Source organism: Triturus cristatus, chromosome 3_1, assembly GCF_964204655.1.
Source record: "Triturus cristatus chromosome 3_1, aTriCri1.1, whole genome shotgun sequence".
Lineage (NCBI taxonomy): Eukaryota > Metazoa > Chordata > Amphibia > Caudata > Salamandridae > Triturus > Triturus cristatus.
In genome coordinates this window covers 176,823,867-176,841,484 of record NC_140583.1, presented here as the reverse complement: position 1 = coordinate 176,841,484, position 17,618 = coordinate 176,823,867, and the positions used below count along the sequence as shown (strand labels likewise).

The 17,618-nt window shown below is 44.0% G+C and overlaps 1 protein-coding gene across 3 annotated transcripts in view; it reads left to right on the top strand.

Annotated features, from left to right (window-relative positions):
- The window catches only part of SLC5A12 (solute carrier family 5 member 12), a 262,873-nt gene that overhangs the window by 154,575 nt on the left and 90,680 nt on the right, over positions 1-17,618 (top strand). For all 3 annotated transcript variants that reach the window (XM_085643630.1, XM_085643628.1, XM_085643629.1), the window contains exon 6: positions 4,718-4,858. In XM_085643630.1, the coding sequence (XP_085499756.1) occupies positions 4,718-4,858 (141 nt within the window). The remainder of the gene's footprint in view (positions 1-4,717; positions 4,859-17,618) is intronic.

Sequence of the window (17,618 nt, the reverse complement as noted above, 5' to 3'; positions counted from 1 at the left end):
CAAGGGCCTGTGTATGCTGGCCTCCTGTTCTGAAGTCTCAGCGCCACAAAGACTTCACCTGCAACCCACTGACCAGCACCAGGACTCCTCTGTGAACTCCTGCATTCAAAGGGTGCCTATTCCAGTACCTGGGCCCTGAGAATTATGTGGTTGGTGCTGCAAAGCAAGAATAACAGCTCATACACCATCACGGATGCCAATAGTGCTGCCGAGGCCTCACCTCCCCGCCTGCATCGCAGCTCTGACGCCCTTTGATGCCTGAAGACGCCTGCAATTATCTGCCTCCCGATGCCAGCACTCGCTCCAATGCCGTCACTGCCAGTGCCTGCATCCTGTTACCACAGAGCTGATAACCAATGAGAGTGACTTCACAAACTCTTCAACGTCGCATCACATCACTGCCGATGCCACCTAACTTCCCCTGTCCTGGATTCAACACCTTGCCTCCTGATGGACTTAACGCCTCGCCTCCCCTGTGGCAACCAGGAACCGCCCTTGCCTCAGCACCAACGCCTCACCTCCACGATCCCGTGCATTGTCTACTGACTTTGTTTTCAAGGCACTGTTGTTTGGGGGGTCCGTGTGACTCCGTGCCCAACTCTGCGCACCTTGCGATAGGTGCCGTACTTTGGATTTATGGTTGTCACAACTTTGTAATTACCTCAGGTGGAGCTATGTGTTTCTACAAGTGCTATTTTTAAAGTAACTGTTTTAAAAGTCATATCTTAATACATGTATGTTGGATTTTTGTCGTTTTGGTCTTGTTTAGTTTAGACAAAGATACTTTATTTTTCGAAACTGGTGTGGCGTCCATTTGTGGTGTTTTCACTTTGTACTGTGTGTTTGGGTACAAATACTTTACTCATTTCCTTTGGGATATGCAGGGATTACCTAATGTATGTAACTCCCTTACCCTGAGTAGAAGCAAGGGTCCTTACTTGGACAGAGGTATATACCTCTGCCAACTAGAGACCCCAATTTCCAAAAGCGTTAGAGGCATTGACAGTATTATCTCTCCTGCTGTGTGATGAGGACAGTTTGGTTAAGAAGATGTTAAAACTTTTTTTCACTGTTGCATTGGTTATTTGGAAGGAACATGGTGTCATGGAGAATAACTGTAAACAAACTGGTAGGAAATTCAATTTACAAAAAATAAAACAGCCACTCTGGCAGACTTTGGGGGGAATGGCTCGAGAAGGGGCCTTGGTAGGACTTAAAAGTGACTGATGAGGGCCTAAATGAGTTAACTGCAAACAGTGGATACTTCAATAACATTTTAGTCATCTTTCTTTGAATATATTTGTAGACTGCACTGTGTTGTGTGCTCACCTTTGCATGTTTTAATTCTGTGGAGAGTTCTTTATGTGTGAAAGTAATACTGCTGAAAGCTACTTAACCCCATATAATAATACATAATCCACATCAGAATTAAGTCTGATAAATTTGTGGTGTGAAAGAAAAGCATAGATAAGGTGGAGACACAGACACAGAAATAACATAAACATTTCAGTGGTGTGCTGGGGGTATCACATCAGTGGTGGAGGACAACTTAGGGAAATTCAGAAGGATCAGGCATTGTTTACTGGTCATAAGACATCAGTGGTGGAGGATAACTCAGAAACGTCCAGAGGATCAGGGTTTGAGATTTATCTTTGTAACAAGAGGTGTTATCTTTAGTAGCTGTAGTGCTGTTGGTGCTCCCCAGTATAATATAAAGTGGGATTAGAGCACAAAAGCAGGTTAGTTTATCTTGAATCCAAATGTGGTGTTGAAAATGGGCTGATGTTATATATACAGTAAGATATCTATCATTGTTGTGATTGTGTGCGCTGGGGTGTGTTGGACTGGCCCTCTCTTCAGGGTCATCCCCAGACTACCCCAGAACTCCACTTTTTGCTGAATTCTTTTTTGTTGGCTTTAGGACTCTGGGCACTTTATCACAGCTAACCAGTGCTAAAGTGCTAGTGCTCTCTCACTGAACATGGTTAAATTGGCATATTTAATTGATTTGAAAGTCCCTTCGAGAGAGAGGTATACCATATACCCAGGACTGTTAAATCAAATGTTATTATTGCGCCTGTAAAAAGAACAATTGATGGACAGAATGCAGAACAATGTCATACATTCACCCCAGTATAGAGATCTGGGCCTAAATCCATAGTTTTTTTGCTCACCATGCCATTCCAGGTTGGACCCAGCCATATGCAAATCAGTCTTGACCCTGTGCCCAATGGGAACAGTCCAGCTCGAACTGCCAGGCCAGGTCCTCCCTGTACTGGAAACAAGCATCCTAGGACCGGCTTCGGGGTTTCACCCCTCATCAGCCAGGATAGCTTGACTCCAGTGACATGGAGAGCACGGGAACCACGTCTGGGCATACCTGTCCCACTCGTGGTGACAAATGCAAAAAGAACAATTGACCCCTCATCAGCCAGGATACCTTGAATACAGTAGCACAGTGAGCCCGGGACCCACGCCAGGGCATACCCAGGGCATTTCGGGCTGGCCTGTTCCCATGAGGCACAGGGTCAAGACTGATTTGCATATGGCCAGGTCTAAACTGGGGTGGTATGGTAAGCAAAAGAATGAGGGATTTAACCCAGATCTCTTGACTGGGGGTGAATGTTTTGATTTGTTCTGCATTCCGTCCATCAATTGTGTGACTATTAGGCCTGCACCACTTATTGTGCCACTCACTTCAGTAACCCCTTAAAACATGTCCCAGGCCTGCCACTGCAGCTTGAACTGCCCTGTCGATTTGGCATTAACCCCCCCTTGCAAAGCCTTAAAGTGCTCTTTTATTAAATAAACACCACCCCTGAGATAGGCCCTGTGTAGCCTGTAGGGCTGGGTGTGGTGTAATTAAAAGGTTGGACATGTACTTTTAAAGTTTTACATGTCCTGGTAATGAAAAACTCCTACATTTGTTTTTGACTGCTTTGAGGCCTACCCCTCCCGTAGGATAACATTGAGGATTACCTATTGCATTTAATAAGCTGTAAATTCCAATTGGGAGCTAGTGGCTATGTCATGTTTGGTGTCTATGTAATAGCAATGATAAACCCTCTTTAATGGAAAAGTCTGATTTTTCATCGCAATTTTGAAAATGTCTCTTTTAGAAAGTTTGCATTTTTCTGCCCTTATCACATTTGTGCCTGTAGACTGTCTTGTGTTACATTAGTGGGTGTAGCTGACAGACTTTGTGAATTCCTCCCAGACAGTAATACAATAGAGGGATTAGGCGTGCCTGAATGGGCCATCGGCTGGCCGGATGGGGGGGTGGAGCTGAGCACAGCCCCACTTATACCTGAAGAGCCTATGCTCTCACTTCACACAAAGGACCTAACAACCCTGCATTATCACTACAGCCTGCTTGGAGCCAGGGCAGGAGAGGCAGGAAATTCTGTGCACTTCAAAGCGAGTGTCTAGAAGCTTCTCCCACCTCCCAGAGCCAGTGTACCAAGGTATAAAAGTAGTACCTCAGACACTATTCTTCAAGACACTGCTGGACCTGTGGATTCTCTGCCAGGAAGAAGGGCTGCTGTGCTGCTACAAGGACTGCCACTCTGCTGGGGAAGAAGAACTGGACCTGCAACTTCATCTTGAACCCAGGACCCCAGTGACTGAAAGGGCTAGTCTGCTGGCCTCCTGTTCTGAGACTTAGGGACATAAGAGTCTCCACAACCAGCTCGTGGACACAGCTGCAGCAAGTTACTGACCCCCATGAGGTGCCGTTTCAGGTCCTGGACCCCTGGTGTGGCTCAAATGCTCTTGAAATCAAGCTTTTGGGCTCTTCGTTACCCCAAATGAGCCAGTTTGCACCGGAACTGCATCGCTCACACAAAATTTCAGTGTGAGGCACTGCCAACCCGTTTCCTTGAGCAGCGAGCAGCGATCGCGGTGGGACTGTCAACACGAAGCACCATCCCACCTTTCCGCGACACACGGTCTGCTTCTCGCCAACACCACACACAGTGCTCTCCTTGCTCCCTGCGACCATCTCTAATATGAACAGGACTCTTGGCACAAAACTTGAGAAGGTATACCTTCAGCCGGACTAATCTGGATCATTTAGCTGACGTTCGCGCCATCCTGGTCAGTCTCATCTTTTGACTTTGACCTGGTCCAGCGCGACCAGTTAGCCACAGTTTTCACTTTATGCTTTTAGGTGCTATTTTTTAGTTTATTCTTTAAAAATGTATAACTCAGGTTCTACTGATTTTTGTTGTTTTGGTCTTGTTATATGTATTAATTTCAGATCTATTCTTCAATCCTAGTGTGGGATCTTTTTGTGAGCTTTTTTCAACTATTTTAGTGTTTGAAATGTTGCACAAATACTTACAGGTGAATTTGGGGTCTGCATGTGCCTTACCCTGACTATGGTTGCTGTGTGACCATGGCTCACACCCCAGTCAACCAATAACCCAATTTCTCCGAGTGGGGAACTTGAGCAGATTGAAAAATGTGTGCAGCAAAGTTGATGATTGCATCCAGTTTGTTATTGAATTAACATTTTTTGATTATGTTGCCAAATGAAAGATACCTAAAACCACAATCCTGCAGAACAATACAGGTAAATAACTAACACATCTGAATTTGTGATTGTAATAAAAGCATTCAGCAGACATATAAATAAAATTATAGTGCTTTAATAGAGATCATGTGTGGCCACTTGTAAATAATTTTATTAATATTTCTCTCATTTAAAATATTTCAGCTTTGATGCAGATCCATTGAGAAGACATACATTTTGGACAATTGCCGTAGGAGGCACATTTACGTGGTTAGGTATCTATGGAGTCAACCAATCAACAATACAGAGATGCATATCTTGCAAATCCGAACTGCATGCTAAACTGTGAGTAAACCAGTACAATGTGGTAAAACAACACTGATATTTGAATTGCAATTTCATAGCTGTATAAGCAGTCATCAAAGTTACAAATGCTCAAATACACACATGTGGATTTCAGAACTTGGATTTTTGCGCAGTGTAATTGCTGTATAGCATCACAAAAAATCCCAACAATTGAAAATGCTATAGATCAATGTACTTTAATTAAAGGCAGTTAGAAGGGGACTTGGGGCAGTCGCCCTCTCTTGCCACTGAAGTCCAGGACATAATTGGCCAGTTGAGGACTGGATCTGGGATGGTGTATTAGGACCTAGTGAAATGAGATTGTCTGAAAACTGGATGATGCTCTCTAAAGTTCAGATGGGTGTGTCTGGAGACACGATATGAGATCTGGTGGAGGGTCTCCGAGCGTGACAAAGGGTCTTTCGAGGGCTTGCTGGAAGTGTCTGAGGGCACTCCGAGGATCTCTTAAGGATGACTTAGGGAATATTAACACCTGATGGCATATGGGTTCCAGTTCTTCTAAAGCATTTTATAAGAACATACCACACATGTCAGCCAACATTTTCACATGTTCTACTTCTTTGGAAAGAATGAGGACCAGTGGCGGCCGGCACAGGTAAGTGCAGTGGGGCGGGGCAGGGTGGGAGTGTGTGGAAGTCGACAGATGACGGATTACGTAAACTTAAATAAATAAATAATACCTGCTCTGTCTGCTGTTGGCTTCTCCCCTGCCGCTCCGTGCCCCGCCTCACCACCCACTGCGCTTACCAGTGCCAGCCGCCGCTGAAGAAGAGTCTCTCAAATGGTTTATTTTTAATATTTCCATTTGAAATCTTTCAAAGAAATTATTAATGTAGTCTGCAGGAATCATTCGATGATCTCTTGACTGTCTAAAACCAATACATTTATTTTTGTTGTGTTTGGAATTTCACGTGGTCAGGGGCATATTTCCACATTCCACTCACCCTGCTCATTTTGAGAAACACCACTGTTTTGCTGCACTTGTTCTAAAGTCTCATCACTTGCAGTGTCTACTGTAGTGCAACTGGATCTTGGAGCTCGATTTTATGGTTAAACACACCTTTCACAAACAATCCAGCACTGGGTTGAAAGAATGTATTACTTTCTTTCTAATATGTTTTCTGCACTTTTATTGCCATTTATCTATTTTCTTAAAAGATTGTTTTCATACAATAGACACACATAGATATTCCTTAAACCGTGGCATCTCGTTTCATTCCGCCATTGTAAAAACTGGCAATGGACACATAGTGATATTAAAACATCAAGGTGCTTCATACAAAAGACAAGAAAAAAGAAAAGATTGAAGCCAGTTTAACACATACATTTACTTAAAATTGTACCCTACCAAATGCAAGTGAAAGAGATGACATTTATGTACCAATCCCAGTCATCCATCTGACAGTACATGAATGTGGAAGAGCAATACACAGACTGCCTCATGACAGTGACGGAGGATTTTTCAATAAATTCACAAGTATCTTTAGCGAGGATCGGGACTGGCTAGACACCTGCTTTCTAAAACAATGTGGCCATCTGTTTGAAAGATCCTTCTTTATAACCATAACTATCTAAGTCTGCCATTAATAAGATAGATAAAAGTCTGATACATACAATGTATGGTGCTGGAGTGATTCCAATTCACTCAAAAATCAACATTTCGGGGCCAGATGTACGACCTGCGAAATAGCACATCGCATATTGCGAGTTCTTTGTGACTCGCCATTTGCGAGGCGCTAATTTGCATGTACAACAGTTTGTTTAACACTGTTTGCGATTCCCAATGGGGTCGCTAATTGCGAGACTCATAAATAGTAATGAGCCTCTCGCAATTTGCGAGCCCATTGGGAATGACAGGCTCTCCCAGGGATGGTGGCCTGCTGGGTTCAGCAGACCACCATGTCTGGGACTGTTTTTAAATAAAGCAGTTTTTTTTTTAAATGCTGCCGTTTTCCTTAAAGGAAAACGGGATGTATTTTAAAAAAGAAAAATGAAACTTTTCAGTTTCTGTGTTTTTTAAGGGCAGGCAGTGAGTGGTCTCTGGAACCCCTGCCTGCTCTAAAAAAATATTTTCCAACATACTCAAGGGGTCCTCTGGGGACCCCTTCCCCTTTGTGAGTGGTTTACCACCTCTTTGAAGTAGGTGGCAAACTGCAAGTGTTTTGGGGCCGCAAATGCGGTTGCAAAACACTAGTACATAGCATGTTGACCCGTTATTAGGATGGGACGCCCCTTCCTAATAGCGAGAGTCCTCGCTGAGCCCCACCCTCTTCAACGTCTACATGAGCCCCCTCGCGGCCATCGCACGCCAACACAACCTCAACATCATCTCCTACGCCGACGACACCCAGCTGATCCTCTCCCTGACCAACGACCCCGCCGCCGCCAGAGCCAACCTTCACGAAGGGATGAAAGATGTAGCCGAGTGGATGACGACCAGCCGCCTGAAACTGAACTCAGACAAGACGGAGGTCCTCATCCTGGGCTCCTCGCCCTCCGCCTGGGACGACTCCTGGTGGCCCCCTGCCCTGGGCACCGCACCCAAACCGACGGACCACGCACGCAACCTGGGCTTCATCCTGGACTCTTCCCTCTCCATGACCAGACAAGTCAACGCCGTCTCCTCGTCGTGCTTCAACATCCTGCGCATGCTACGGAAGATCTTCCGGTGGATCCCCACCGAGACCAGGAAGACTGTCACCCAGGCCCTCGTCACCAGCCGACTGGACTACGGCAACGCCCTCTACGCCGGAACCACCGCCAAGCTCCAGAAGAGACTCCAACGGATCCAGAACGCCTCAGCCAGACTCATCCTCGACATCCCACGTAACAGCCACATCTCCGGACATCTGAGAGACCTGCATTGGCTCCCCGTCAACAAAAGAATCACCTTCCGTCTCCTCACCCACGCACACAAAGCCCTACACGATCAAGGCCCGAGCTACCTCAACAACCGCATCAACTTCTACGCTCCCAAACGCCACCTCCGATCAGCCAGCCACGCCCTCGCCGCCGTCCCCCGCATCCAAAGAGCGACAACAGGAGGAAGGTCCTTCTCCTACCTGGCCGTCAAGACCTGGAACTCCCTCCCTCCCGACCTGCGCCTGACCCAAGACCACCTCTCCTTCAGGAAGAAGCTCAAGACCTGGCTGTTCGAGCAGTAACGGCACCCCCCCCCCCCCCCAAGCGCCTTGAGACCCTACGGGTAAGTAGTGCGCTCTATAAATGTCTTTGATTGATTGAGTCGCAGATGCTATTTTGCGAGTCAGTGACTTGCAAAATAGCATTTGTACATGCTATTACCATTTTTTGCGGCCGCAAACGGGAGGTTCTCCCTTTTGCGGCCCCTAAAAAGGGTCGTACATCTGGCCTAAGTTGCTCTTTAGAGTAAAACATTCCTCTCCAACAATGCGCTATATTTGATTATCAAGATTACATGCACACACAAGCAAATGAGGACATATTATATGACATTGCCACTTTATCCAATGACAATAAACGATAAAACAGTTCTCAAACTAACAACCACAGAAAAAACATCACCAGAGAAGAAGGGAAAATTAAATGCAAACATGTAGTTCTCTTATTCCCACAAAACAAGTGTCCTTGCTACACAGGTAGATTTACTCTGGTCCTAATACACATGGACTCTGGCATCAAGGTAACAAAGCCCAGGGCACACATAAACACATTGACATGTTCCCATGAGGCAAGTGCCCTTGCAGAGAAGATCCTGCAAAGACACCGAAATACCATGCCACTTACCTGCTCAGTCCTGATTTGTTTTAATTGCTTCTGCATTCAGGGCATTTCAGTTCACTTTTTTCTCCTTATAACTAAGGACCTAAAAAATCCACGTTTATAAACATTTTTCGACTAAAATAAAGCCACACGTGGCTGAAAGTTTCGCCCATGGAATGTGGCCACTTGACAAGTGGAATTGTGCCCCATAACCAGTTATTTTGTGTGTGCTTTTTGAAATAGACCAAAAGTTGCTGGACTCAAATCTAAGCAGGCCAGGTTTTCACCACGAAGGTAAAGCTCTCATATGTATCTCGTTATCTGGGAACCCTATGAACACTGTGAAGGAAATGAGGATATCAAGTTGCATTGAAGTTGAGGAAATTTTAGGAGGGAGCAAGCTAGTACAACATCGTATTTGAAGAATCGGGATTCTCACTCCTAAATTGCTTGTGATGCCATGTAAATGAACTATATACACATGTTCATCAGCCCTTTAAAACAGAGAAGATATGTAATCAGAGTATAAAACTCAGAAGTAAATGGGTGCACTGGAGACTTTATATTGCAGATAAATCCAAATTAAACTACGGAACTAATTTTCTGAAGCACTCTTACTGACCTCCCCGAATAAGTTCGGTACTAAAATATATCAAATGACATTTTCTCAAATAGAAACAGACCTCAGAGGAGCAGCGATGGAGCTCCCCTGGCAGGAGGGCTTCCACATGAAAGGGAAGCTGAAAGCCTATGTCTAAGCAACACTTGTTGATTTATGACACTTTTTTTCAACACAGACCAAGAACCAGAGAAGGGCTGGAGTCATGTATGTTAATCTCCAGTTGCTGTTCTGAATCTGAAAATAGTAATTAGTAATTTATCTTGGTCCATAAAAGGCTCGGGCATTGGCAACAATGACCTAGCTGCTGTCTTAGAACAGCCATGCTTCAGACACCCTTCCCTGGTCCTTAAACCTGCTAGCTTTCAGTTACCCCGAGATAGCCCTCAGACACATTTATGTCAACATCTCAACCACCATCTTAACCACCAAACACACTCAGCAGACTCTTCAATATTTCATGCCACTTAAGCTCAGAGACCTGTTTTTATCCAATAGACACACATAGATATTCCTTAAACCGTTAAACTTTGGCATGTACTCTGGCACTCTCAGAAGACCTTTAGAGATCACTAAGCATGCACTCGAGATCTATTATCTGCATTCCGAACACCACATACATCATGCACTACAGATCCATTATCTGCATCCAGAACTCCACATGCATCATGCACTGGAGATTCTTTATCTGCATTCAGAAAACCACATGCATCATGCACTCGAGATCCATTATCTGCATTCAGAACACCACATGCATCATGCACTGGAGATCCTTTATCTGCATTCAGAACTCCACATGCATCATGCACTGGAGATCCATTATCTGCATTCAGAACTCCACATGCATCATGCACTCCAGATCCATTATCTGCATCCAGAACTCCACATGCATCATGCACTGGAGATCCTTTATCTGCATTCAGAACTCCATATGCATCATGCACTGGAGATCCTTTATCTGCATTCAGAACTCCACATGCATCATGCACTGGAGATCTTTTATCTGCATTCAGAACACCACATGCATCATGCACTGGAGATCCTTTATCTGCATTCAGAACTCCACATGCATCATGCACTGGAGATCCATTATCTGCATTCAGAACACCACATGCATCATGCACTCGAGATCCATTATCTGCATTCAGAACACACATGCATCATGCACTGGAGATCCTTTATCTGCATTCAGAACACCACACATCATGCACTTGAGATCCATTATCTGCATTCAGAACACACATGCACCACGCACTGGAGATCCTTTATCTGCATTCAGAACACCACATGCATCATGCACTGGAGATCCTTTATATGCATTCAGAACACCACATGCATCATGCACTCGAGATCCATTATCTGCATTCAGAACACCACCTGCATCATGCACTCGAGATCCATTATCTGCATTCAGAACACCACATGCATCATGCACTCGAGATCCATTATCTGCATCCAGAACTCCACATGCATCATGCACTCGAGATCCATTATCTGCCTTCAGAACACCACATGCATCATGCACTGGAGATCCTTTATCTGCATTCAGAACTCCACATGCATCATGCACTGGAGATCCATTATCTGCATTCAGAACACCACATGCATCATGCACTCCAGATCCATTATCTGCATTCAGAACACCACATGCATCATGCACTCGAGATCCATTATCTGCGTTCAGAACACACATGCATTATGCACTGGAGATCCTTTATCTGCATTCAGAACACCACACATCATGCACTTGAGATCTATTATCTGCATTCAGAACACACATGCATCATGCACTGGAGATCCTTTATCTGCATTCAGAACACCACATGCATCATGCACTGGAGATCCTTTATATGCATTCAGAACACCACATGCATCATGCACTGGAGATCCATTATCTGCATTCAGAAGACCACATGCATCATGCACTCGAGATCCATTATCTGCATTCAGAACACCACATGCATCATGCACACGAGATCCATTATCTGCATTCAGAACACCACATGCATCATGCACTCGAGATCCATTATCTGCATCCAGAACTCCACATGCATCCTGCACTCGAGATCCTTTATCTGCATTCAGAACACCACACATCATGCACTCGAGATCCATTATCTGCATTCAGAACACCACATGCATCATGCACTGGAGATCCTTTATCTGCATTCAGAACTCCACATGCATTATGCACTGGAGATCCTTTATCTGCATCCATAACTCCACATGCATCATGCACTCGAGATCCATTATCTGCATTCAGAACTCCACATGCATCATGCACTCCAGATCCATTATCTGCATTCAGAACACCACATGCATCATGCACTCGAGATCCATTATCTGCATTCAGAATACACATGCATTATGCACTGGAGATCCTTTATCTGCATTCAGAACACCACACATCATGCACTCGAGATCCATTATCTGCATTCAGAACACACATGCATCATGCACTGGAGATCCTTTATCTGCATTCAGAACACCACATGCATCATGCACTGGAGATCCTTTATATGCATTCAGAACACCACATGCATCATGCACTGGAGATCCATTATCTGCATTCAGAACACCACATGAATCATGCACTCGAGATCCATTATCTGCATTCAGAACACCACATGCATCATGCACTCGAGATCCATTATCTGCATTCAGAACACCACATGCATCAAGAACTCGAGATCCATTATCTGCATCCAGAACTCCACATGCATCATGCACTCGAGATCCATTATCTGCATTCAGAACAGACATGCATCATGCACTCCAGATCCATTATCTGCATCCAGAACTCCACATGCATCATGCACTGGAGATCCATTATCTGCATTCAGAACTCCACATGCATCATGCACTGGAGATCCATCATCTGCATTCAGAACTCCACATGCATCATGCACTGGAGATCCTTTATCTGCATTCAGAACACCACATGCATCATGCACTGGAGATCCTTTATCTGCATTCAGAACTACACATGCATCATGCAATGGAGATCCATTATCTGCATTCAGAACACCACATGCATCATGCACTCCAGATCCATTATCTGCATCCAGAACTCCACATGCATCATGCACTCGAGATCCATTATCTGCATTCAGAACTCCACATGCATCATGCACTCCAGATCCATTATCTGCATTTAGAACACCACATGCATCATGCACTTGAGATCCATTATCTGCATTCAGAACACACATGCATCAGGCACTGGAGATCCTTTATCTGCATTCAGAACACCACACATCATGCACTAGAAATCCATTATCGGCATTCAGAACACACATGCATCATGCACTGGAGATCCTTTATCTGCATTCAGAACACCACATGCATCATGCACTCGAGATCCATTATCTGCATTCAGAACACCACATGCATCATGCACTCGAGATCCATTATCTGCATTCAGAACACCACATGCATCATGCACTCGAGATCCATTATCTGCATTCAGAACACCACAGGCATCATGTACTCAAGATCCATTATCTGCATTCAGAACACACATGCATCATGCACTGGAAATCCTTTATCTGCATTCAGAACACCACATGCATCATGCACTCGAGATCCATTATCTGCATTCAGAACTCCACATGCATCATACACTGGATATCCTTTATCTGCATTCAGAACACCACATGTATCATGCACTGGAGATCCTTTATCTGCATTCAGAACACCACATGCATCATGCACTCGAGATCCATTATCTGCATTCAGAACACCACATGCATCATGCACTCGAGATCCATTACCTGCATTCAGAACACCACATGCATCATGCAGTCGATATCCATTATCTGCATTCAGAACACCACATGCATCATGCACTCCAGATCCATTATCTGCATCCAGAACTCCACATGCATCATGCACTCGAGATCCATTATCTGCATTCAGAACACACATGCATCATACACTCCAGCAGGCACATGCATCATTATAGGATTTTGCGAGTCCTTAATAGCGAATATTAAGGATTCGCTATTAAGAACTCGCAAAATCCTATGCATGTAGAAATCGCAATATTAATTGCGATTCCTACACATTCCTTATTTGCGACTCGCAAATTGCGAGTCGCAAATAAGGATTAGCTTCCCATTCAGTCCTATGGGCCTACAGGCCCATAGGAATGATTAGGAAATTGCAAGCGCTATTTGCGAGTACCAGTAGGTACTCACAAATAGCTCCCGCAATTTCAAGGGTGCAAGGGTGTCAACATGACACCCTTTTGCACCCCTGACATGATCTGTGCACACATGTTGCACACACACATGCCCTAAGGGCATGTGTGTGCGCAACATGAAACTTTGAAAAAAGCAGAAAAGTGTTTTTTTCAAAGTTTTCGCAAATTACCATGAAGTACTACTTCATGGTAATTTTCTCCCGCTATTTGCCAAATCGCTATTTTTTTAACTATCATGCATGGCATTTAAGGAATCTCAATTTGAGATTCCTTAAATGCTATCGCAATATAAGGAATCGCTATTTAGCGATTCCTTATATTGCGATGTTTGCATTTGGGATGATGCATCCCAAATGCAAAAATACCGGTCGCAAAGGGGCAGATTCTGAGAATCTGCTCGTTTGCGACCGGTATTTAGCTTCATGCATGTGCCTGCAGATCCATTATCTGCATCCAGAACTCCATATGCATCATGCACTGGAGATCCTTTATCTGCATTCAGAACTCCACATGCATCATGCACTGGAGATCCTTTATCTGCATTCAGAACTCCACATGCATCATGCACTCGAGATCCATTATCTGCATTCCGAACACCACATGCATCATGCACTCGAGATCCATTATCTGCATTCAGAACACACATGCATTATGCACTGGAGATCCTTTATCTGCATTCAGAACACCACACATCATGCACTTGAGATCTATTATCTGCATTCAGAACACACATGCATCATGCACTGGAGATCCTTTATCTGCATTCAGAACACCACATGCATCATGCACTCCAGATCCATTATCTGCATCCAGAACTCCACATGCATCATGTACTGGAGATCCTTTATCTGCATTCAGAACTCCACATGCATCATGCACTCCAGATCCATTATCTGCATTCAGACCTCCACATGCATCATGCACTCGAGATCCATTATCTGCATTCAGAACACCACATGCATCATGCACTCGAGATCCATTATCTGCATCCAGAACATGTCTAGCCAACTCTCATGCCTTCTTTCCCACCCTAGACATTCTGGACAAGCTTGTAGAGATCATCAGTATGGTCCAAAAGACCTTAAGCCTCATCGGGCCTTCAAATCAACAACTCCTCTTTTGACAATCAGTAGACACTACCATATGTCCTCTGAATCTCTCAGTTTTCTTTGAGACACAGACAGCAGGACCTTATAGATCCCCAGCCAGTACTCAAACAACCCATTTGATCAATAAATATCCCCAATGAGCCCTCAAACAATCAGCTCACCGATCCTCATTTACACACCTCTAGCTGTCCTTCAGTATCTCACAGCATACCTTTTGACATTGCCAGCAAGTTCTCTGAAATTATCCTCCTGTCAACCCAATTGATCAATAAATACTCCAAGTCAACATTCTGCCCATCTTCAAGTAATCTATACAAATCCCAGGCAGATGATTAGAGACCATTGGCGGCACCCATGAGACTCTCTGTTTGCTTTTAGATTCTCTCAACTTGCCCTTAATCTTCCCTGGTTTTCCCACATAGACCCTCTGCACCTCCTCAGAGACCCTCAACGTGCTTATATTTACCCACACAGACCCACAGTCAGAGACTCATGGAGTGGTTGGACTAGAGACTTCTAGCATTGCCATCAGATAACCTCAGTATTCCGTAGCGTACCCACAGCTGGCTCTTGCACTCTCTTAGTTTGCCCTTATAGATCCATATTGGGCCTATAGACACCTCTAATAGGCCCTCAAAACAATTACAAAGTTTCAGAGACCCTCAGATAGTCTTCAGACACCAGAAAAAACAACTACCACTGGAAAAACAACTGGATTTTAACCGCACCATCCAAAATGTTTATTTGTACATTGATGTTCCCACCTCCAATACTTGGTTTTCCTCAGCTTTAATCTTTCTAATTAACTAAAAATAGAAGAAGCACTAATAGTTACACATTCATGTAAAGTTAACCATCCTCCTTCATATGATTTCCAAAAGAATGTTACCAATGCGATATTCCAAGTGACCCTCTTTATTTATAAATCTTCATCAAAATAACAACCAATTCGTTCACTCTTGTCAAAAACCAATAAACAATATAATACAACTTTAAATTCTCTATAATACACTACAGCCAATCATGGAATTTAATGATCAATTTATTTATAAATTTGTATACAAAGTAGTAACAATCTACTTAATCATCACCATATGTGTTTTCCATGAAAAGGAGGTAGGAAGACAAATACATATACTATAATCAGAGTCATCAGTGTTAACAAATATCCTATTGTGTGATTAATGTATAAAATCTATACCATCCTTTTGCTCCTGTTCTAATACAATCATTAAAACTACTATCACTGATTTACAGGAATGGGTAAGGCTAGAGACTATTTTGTGAATGTGCATGTGTGTATAATTGAGCATATATGTATGTGCATCATGTGTATGAGTGAGTTTCTGTGTGTTTGTGCATGCACTGGTGATTGAGAATTTGGTGCATGGTGAGAGTGTGCATGCTTGCTTCTCTGTGGGATTCTTAGTCAGGGACATACCCTTAGTACCTGAGGACATGGTGGGCATGCATTTTCTATGTGTGGTTGCCAGAGATGCCCCCTGGCCTTTGAATCACGACTGCAATCAAGGGATAAGCAGTATAATGCTACATGGCGCTATGGGAAGGGGGAACGAAAGAAAAGACGTATTTAAATGAAAACATGAAATCTTCTAAGGCTGCCCACAGAAGGTCTCTGTCAGGATGCATCAGATCCACTCAGTCGATATGAATCCCCGAGCATTAGTAGAACATGGCAGTAGAGCATGTTTTATATAAACGTTGCCATCCAAAGAGGACAATCAGCAAAGCACACCCCTTCTGAGACACGAGTGTTAGCTTCTCAGTAGCACACAAGCATCATATATTTCTTATCTCGATATTTGACATTTTGGCTCTCGAGATTGGTAGAGTTCCATCCTTCTGTCTTGTGACCTCCATACAATGGTAAAGGGAGATTAATTGAGTACATCATTATACAGAATCGTTCTGTTTCCTGATTGCAGAGCCCTTCCTTTCTCGTGGACTGTTGGGTCCTGACATGATAACCACGGCATATTATGGGCATACTTGCTGTTTTGTGCCATTCTTAGCATTATGATGACCACCACTGACTTAGTGATGTCTCCACAATGATAGCCACTCATGGCATAAGGAGGCCCTTTTTTACCAACCAATGGGCAAAACTACATTTATTTAGTATAAAGAGCTGTTCCTTACTATGAACTACGTAGCACTGTACAGTACAGAGGAACAAGGATCTCACTAAATGTGTTACAGATCGTGGGCCTGATTTAGAGTTTGGTAGACTGGATACTCCCTCACGAAGGTCATGGATGGCCTATCCGCCTTAATACAAGTGCATTGTATCCTATGGCACTTGTAATATGGCAGACGGGATATCTGCCATGTTTGTGACGGAGTACCCCATCAGCCAGTCTCAAAATCATGCCCTCTTTTACCAAGGGTAATTACAAGTTATTACACCACAGTTCATCTGGCAGCTGACCATGGTTGCTTGAAGAACTGAAGTACTGGGTATTTTAGACCCAGCGGTGCAGGGGCACACACCCTATGACTTCTGGGTTCACCCTGTTCCAGACCTACAGAAACACAGAGTCTTCTGGGTGAAGTCAAAGATTTGTTTATTGGCTGCAGATCAATTACAGGTATCCTAGAAGTACAACAGCGTGTATGTTCTCAGGAGACTGCTGAAAATCATAGGAACGGGCTTCTCCTTAAATACAAAATATCATGCTTCAGGCACACATTCCTTGGTTTACGATATGGCCATTACAAGTATACATTACAAACGAAAAAGCAGAGTCATGATGACCATCCCACATTCCAGTTCGGCCAGCCCACAATGATTTACACAGTAAGGTTCAGATCCCGCATTTGATGTCAATAGACCCCCCAATAAACATGAGCATCTCCTGTTTTGGGAAACAAGTCATAAAGCAGGAACAAGCAGGTGTGAAAGAGATTAGCCGGAGGATTGTGTAGAATGAAAGGGTTTTATGACGGGTCAAGCCCTGATGCTAATCACAGGTGGACGGAGGAAGGGGAGCTCGTGAGACCGGTTTGACCTGGGGCAGCAGAGCCAGCTGCCCAGGTCACAGAGAA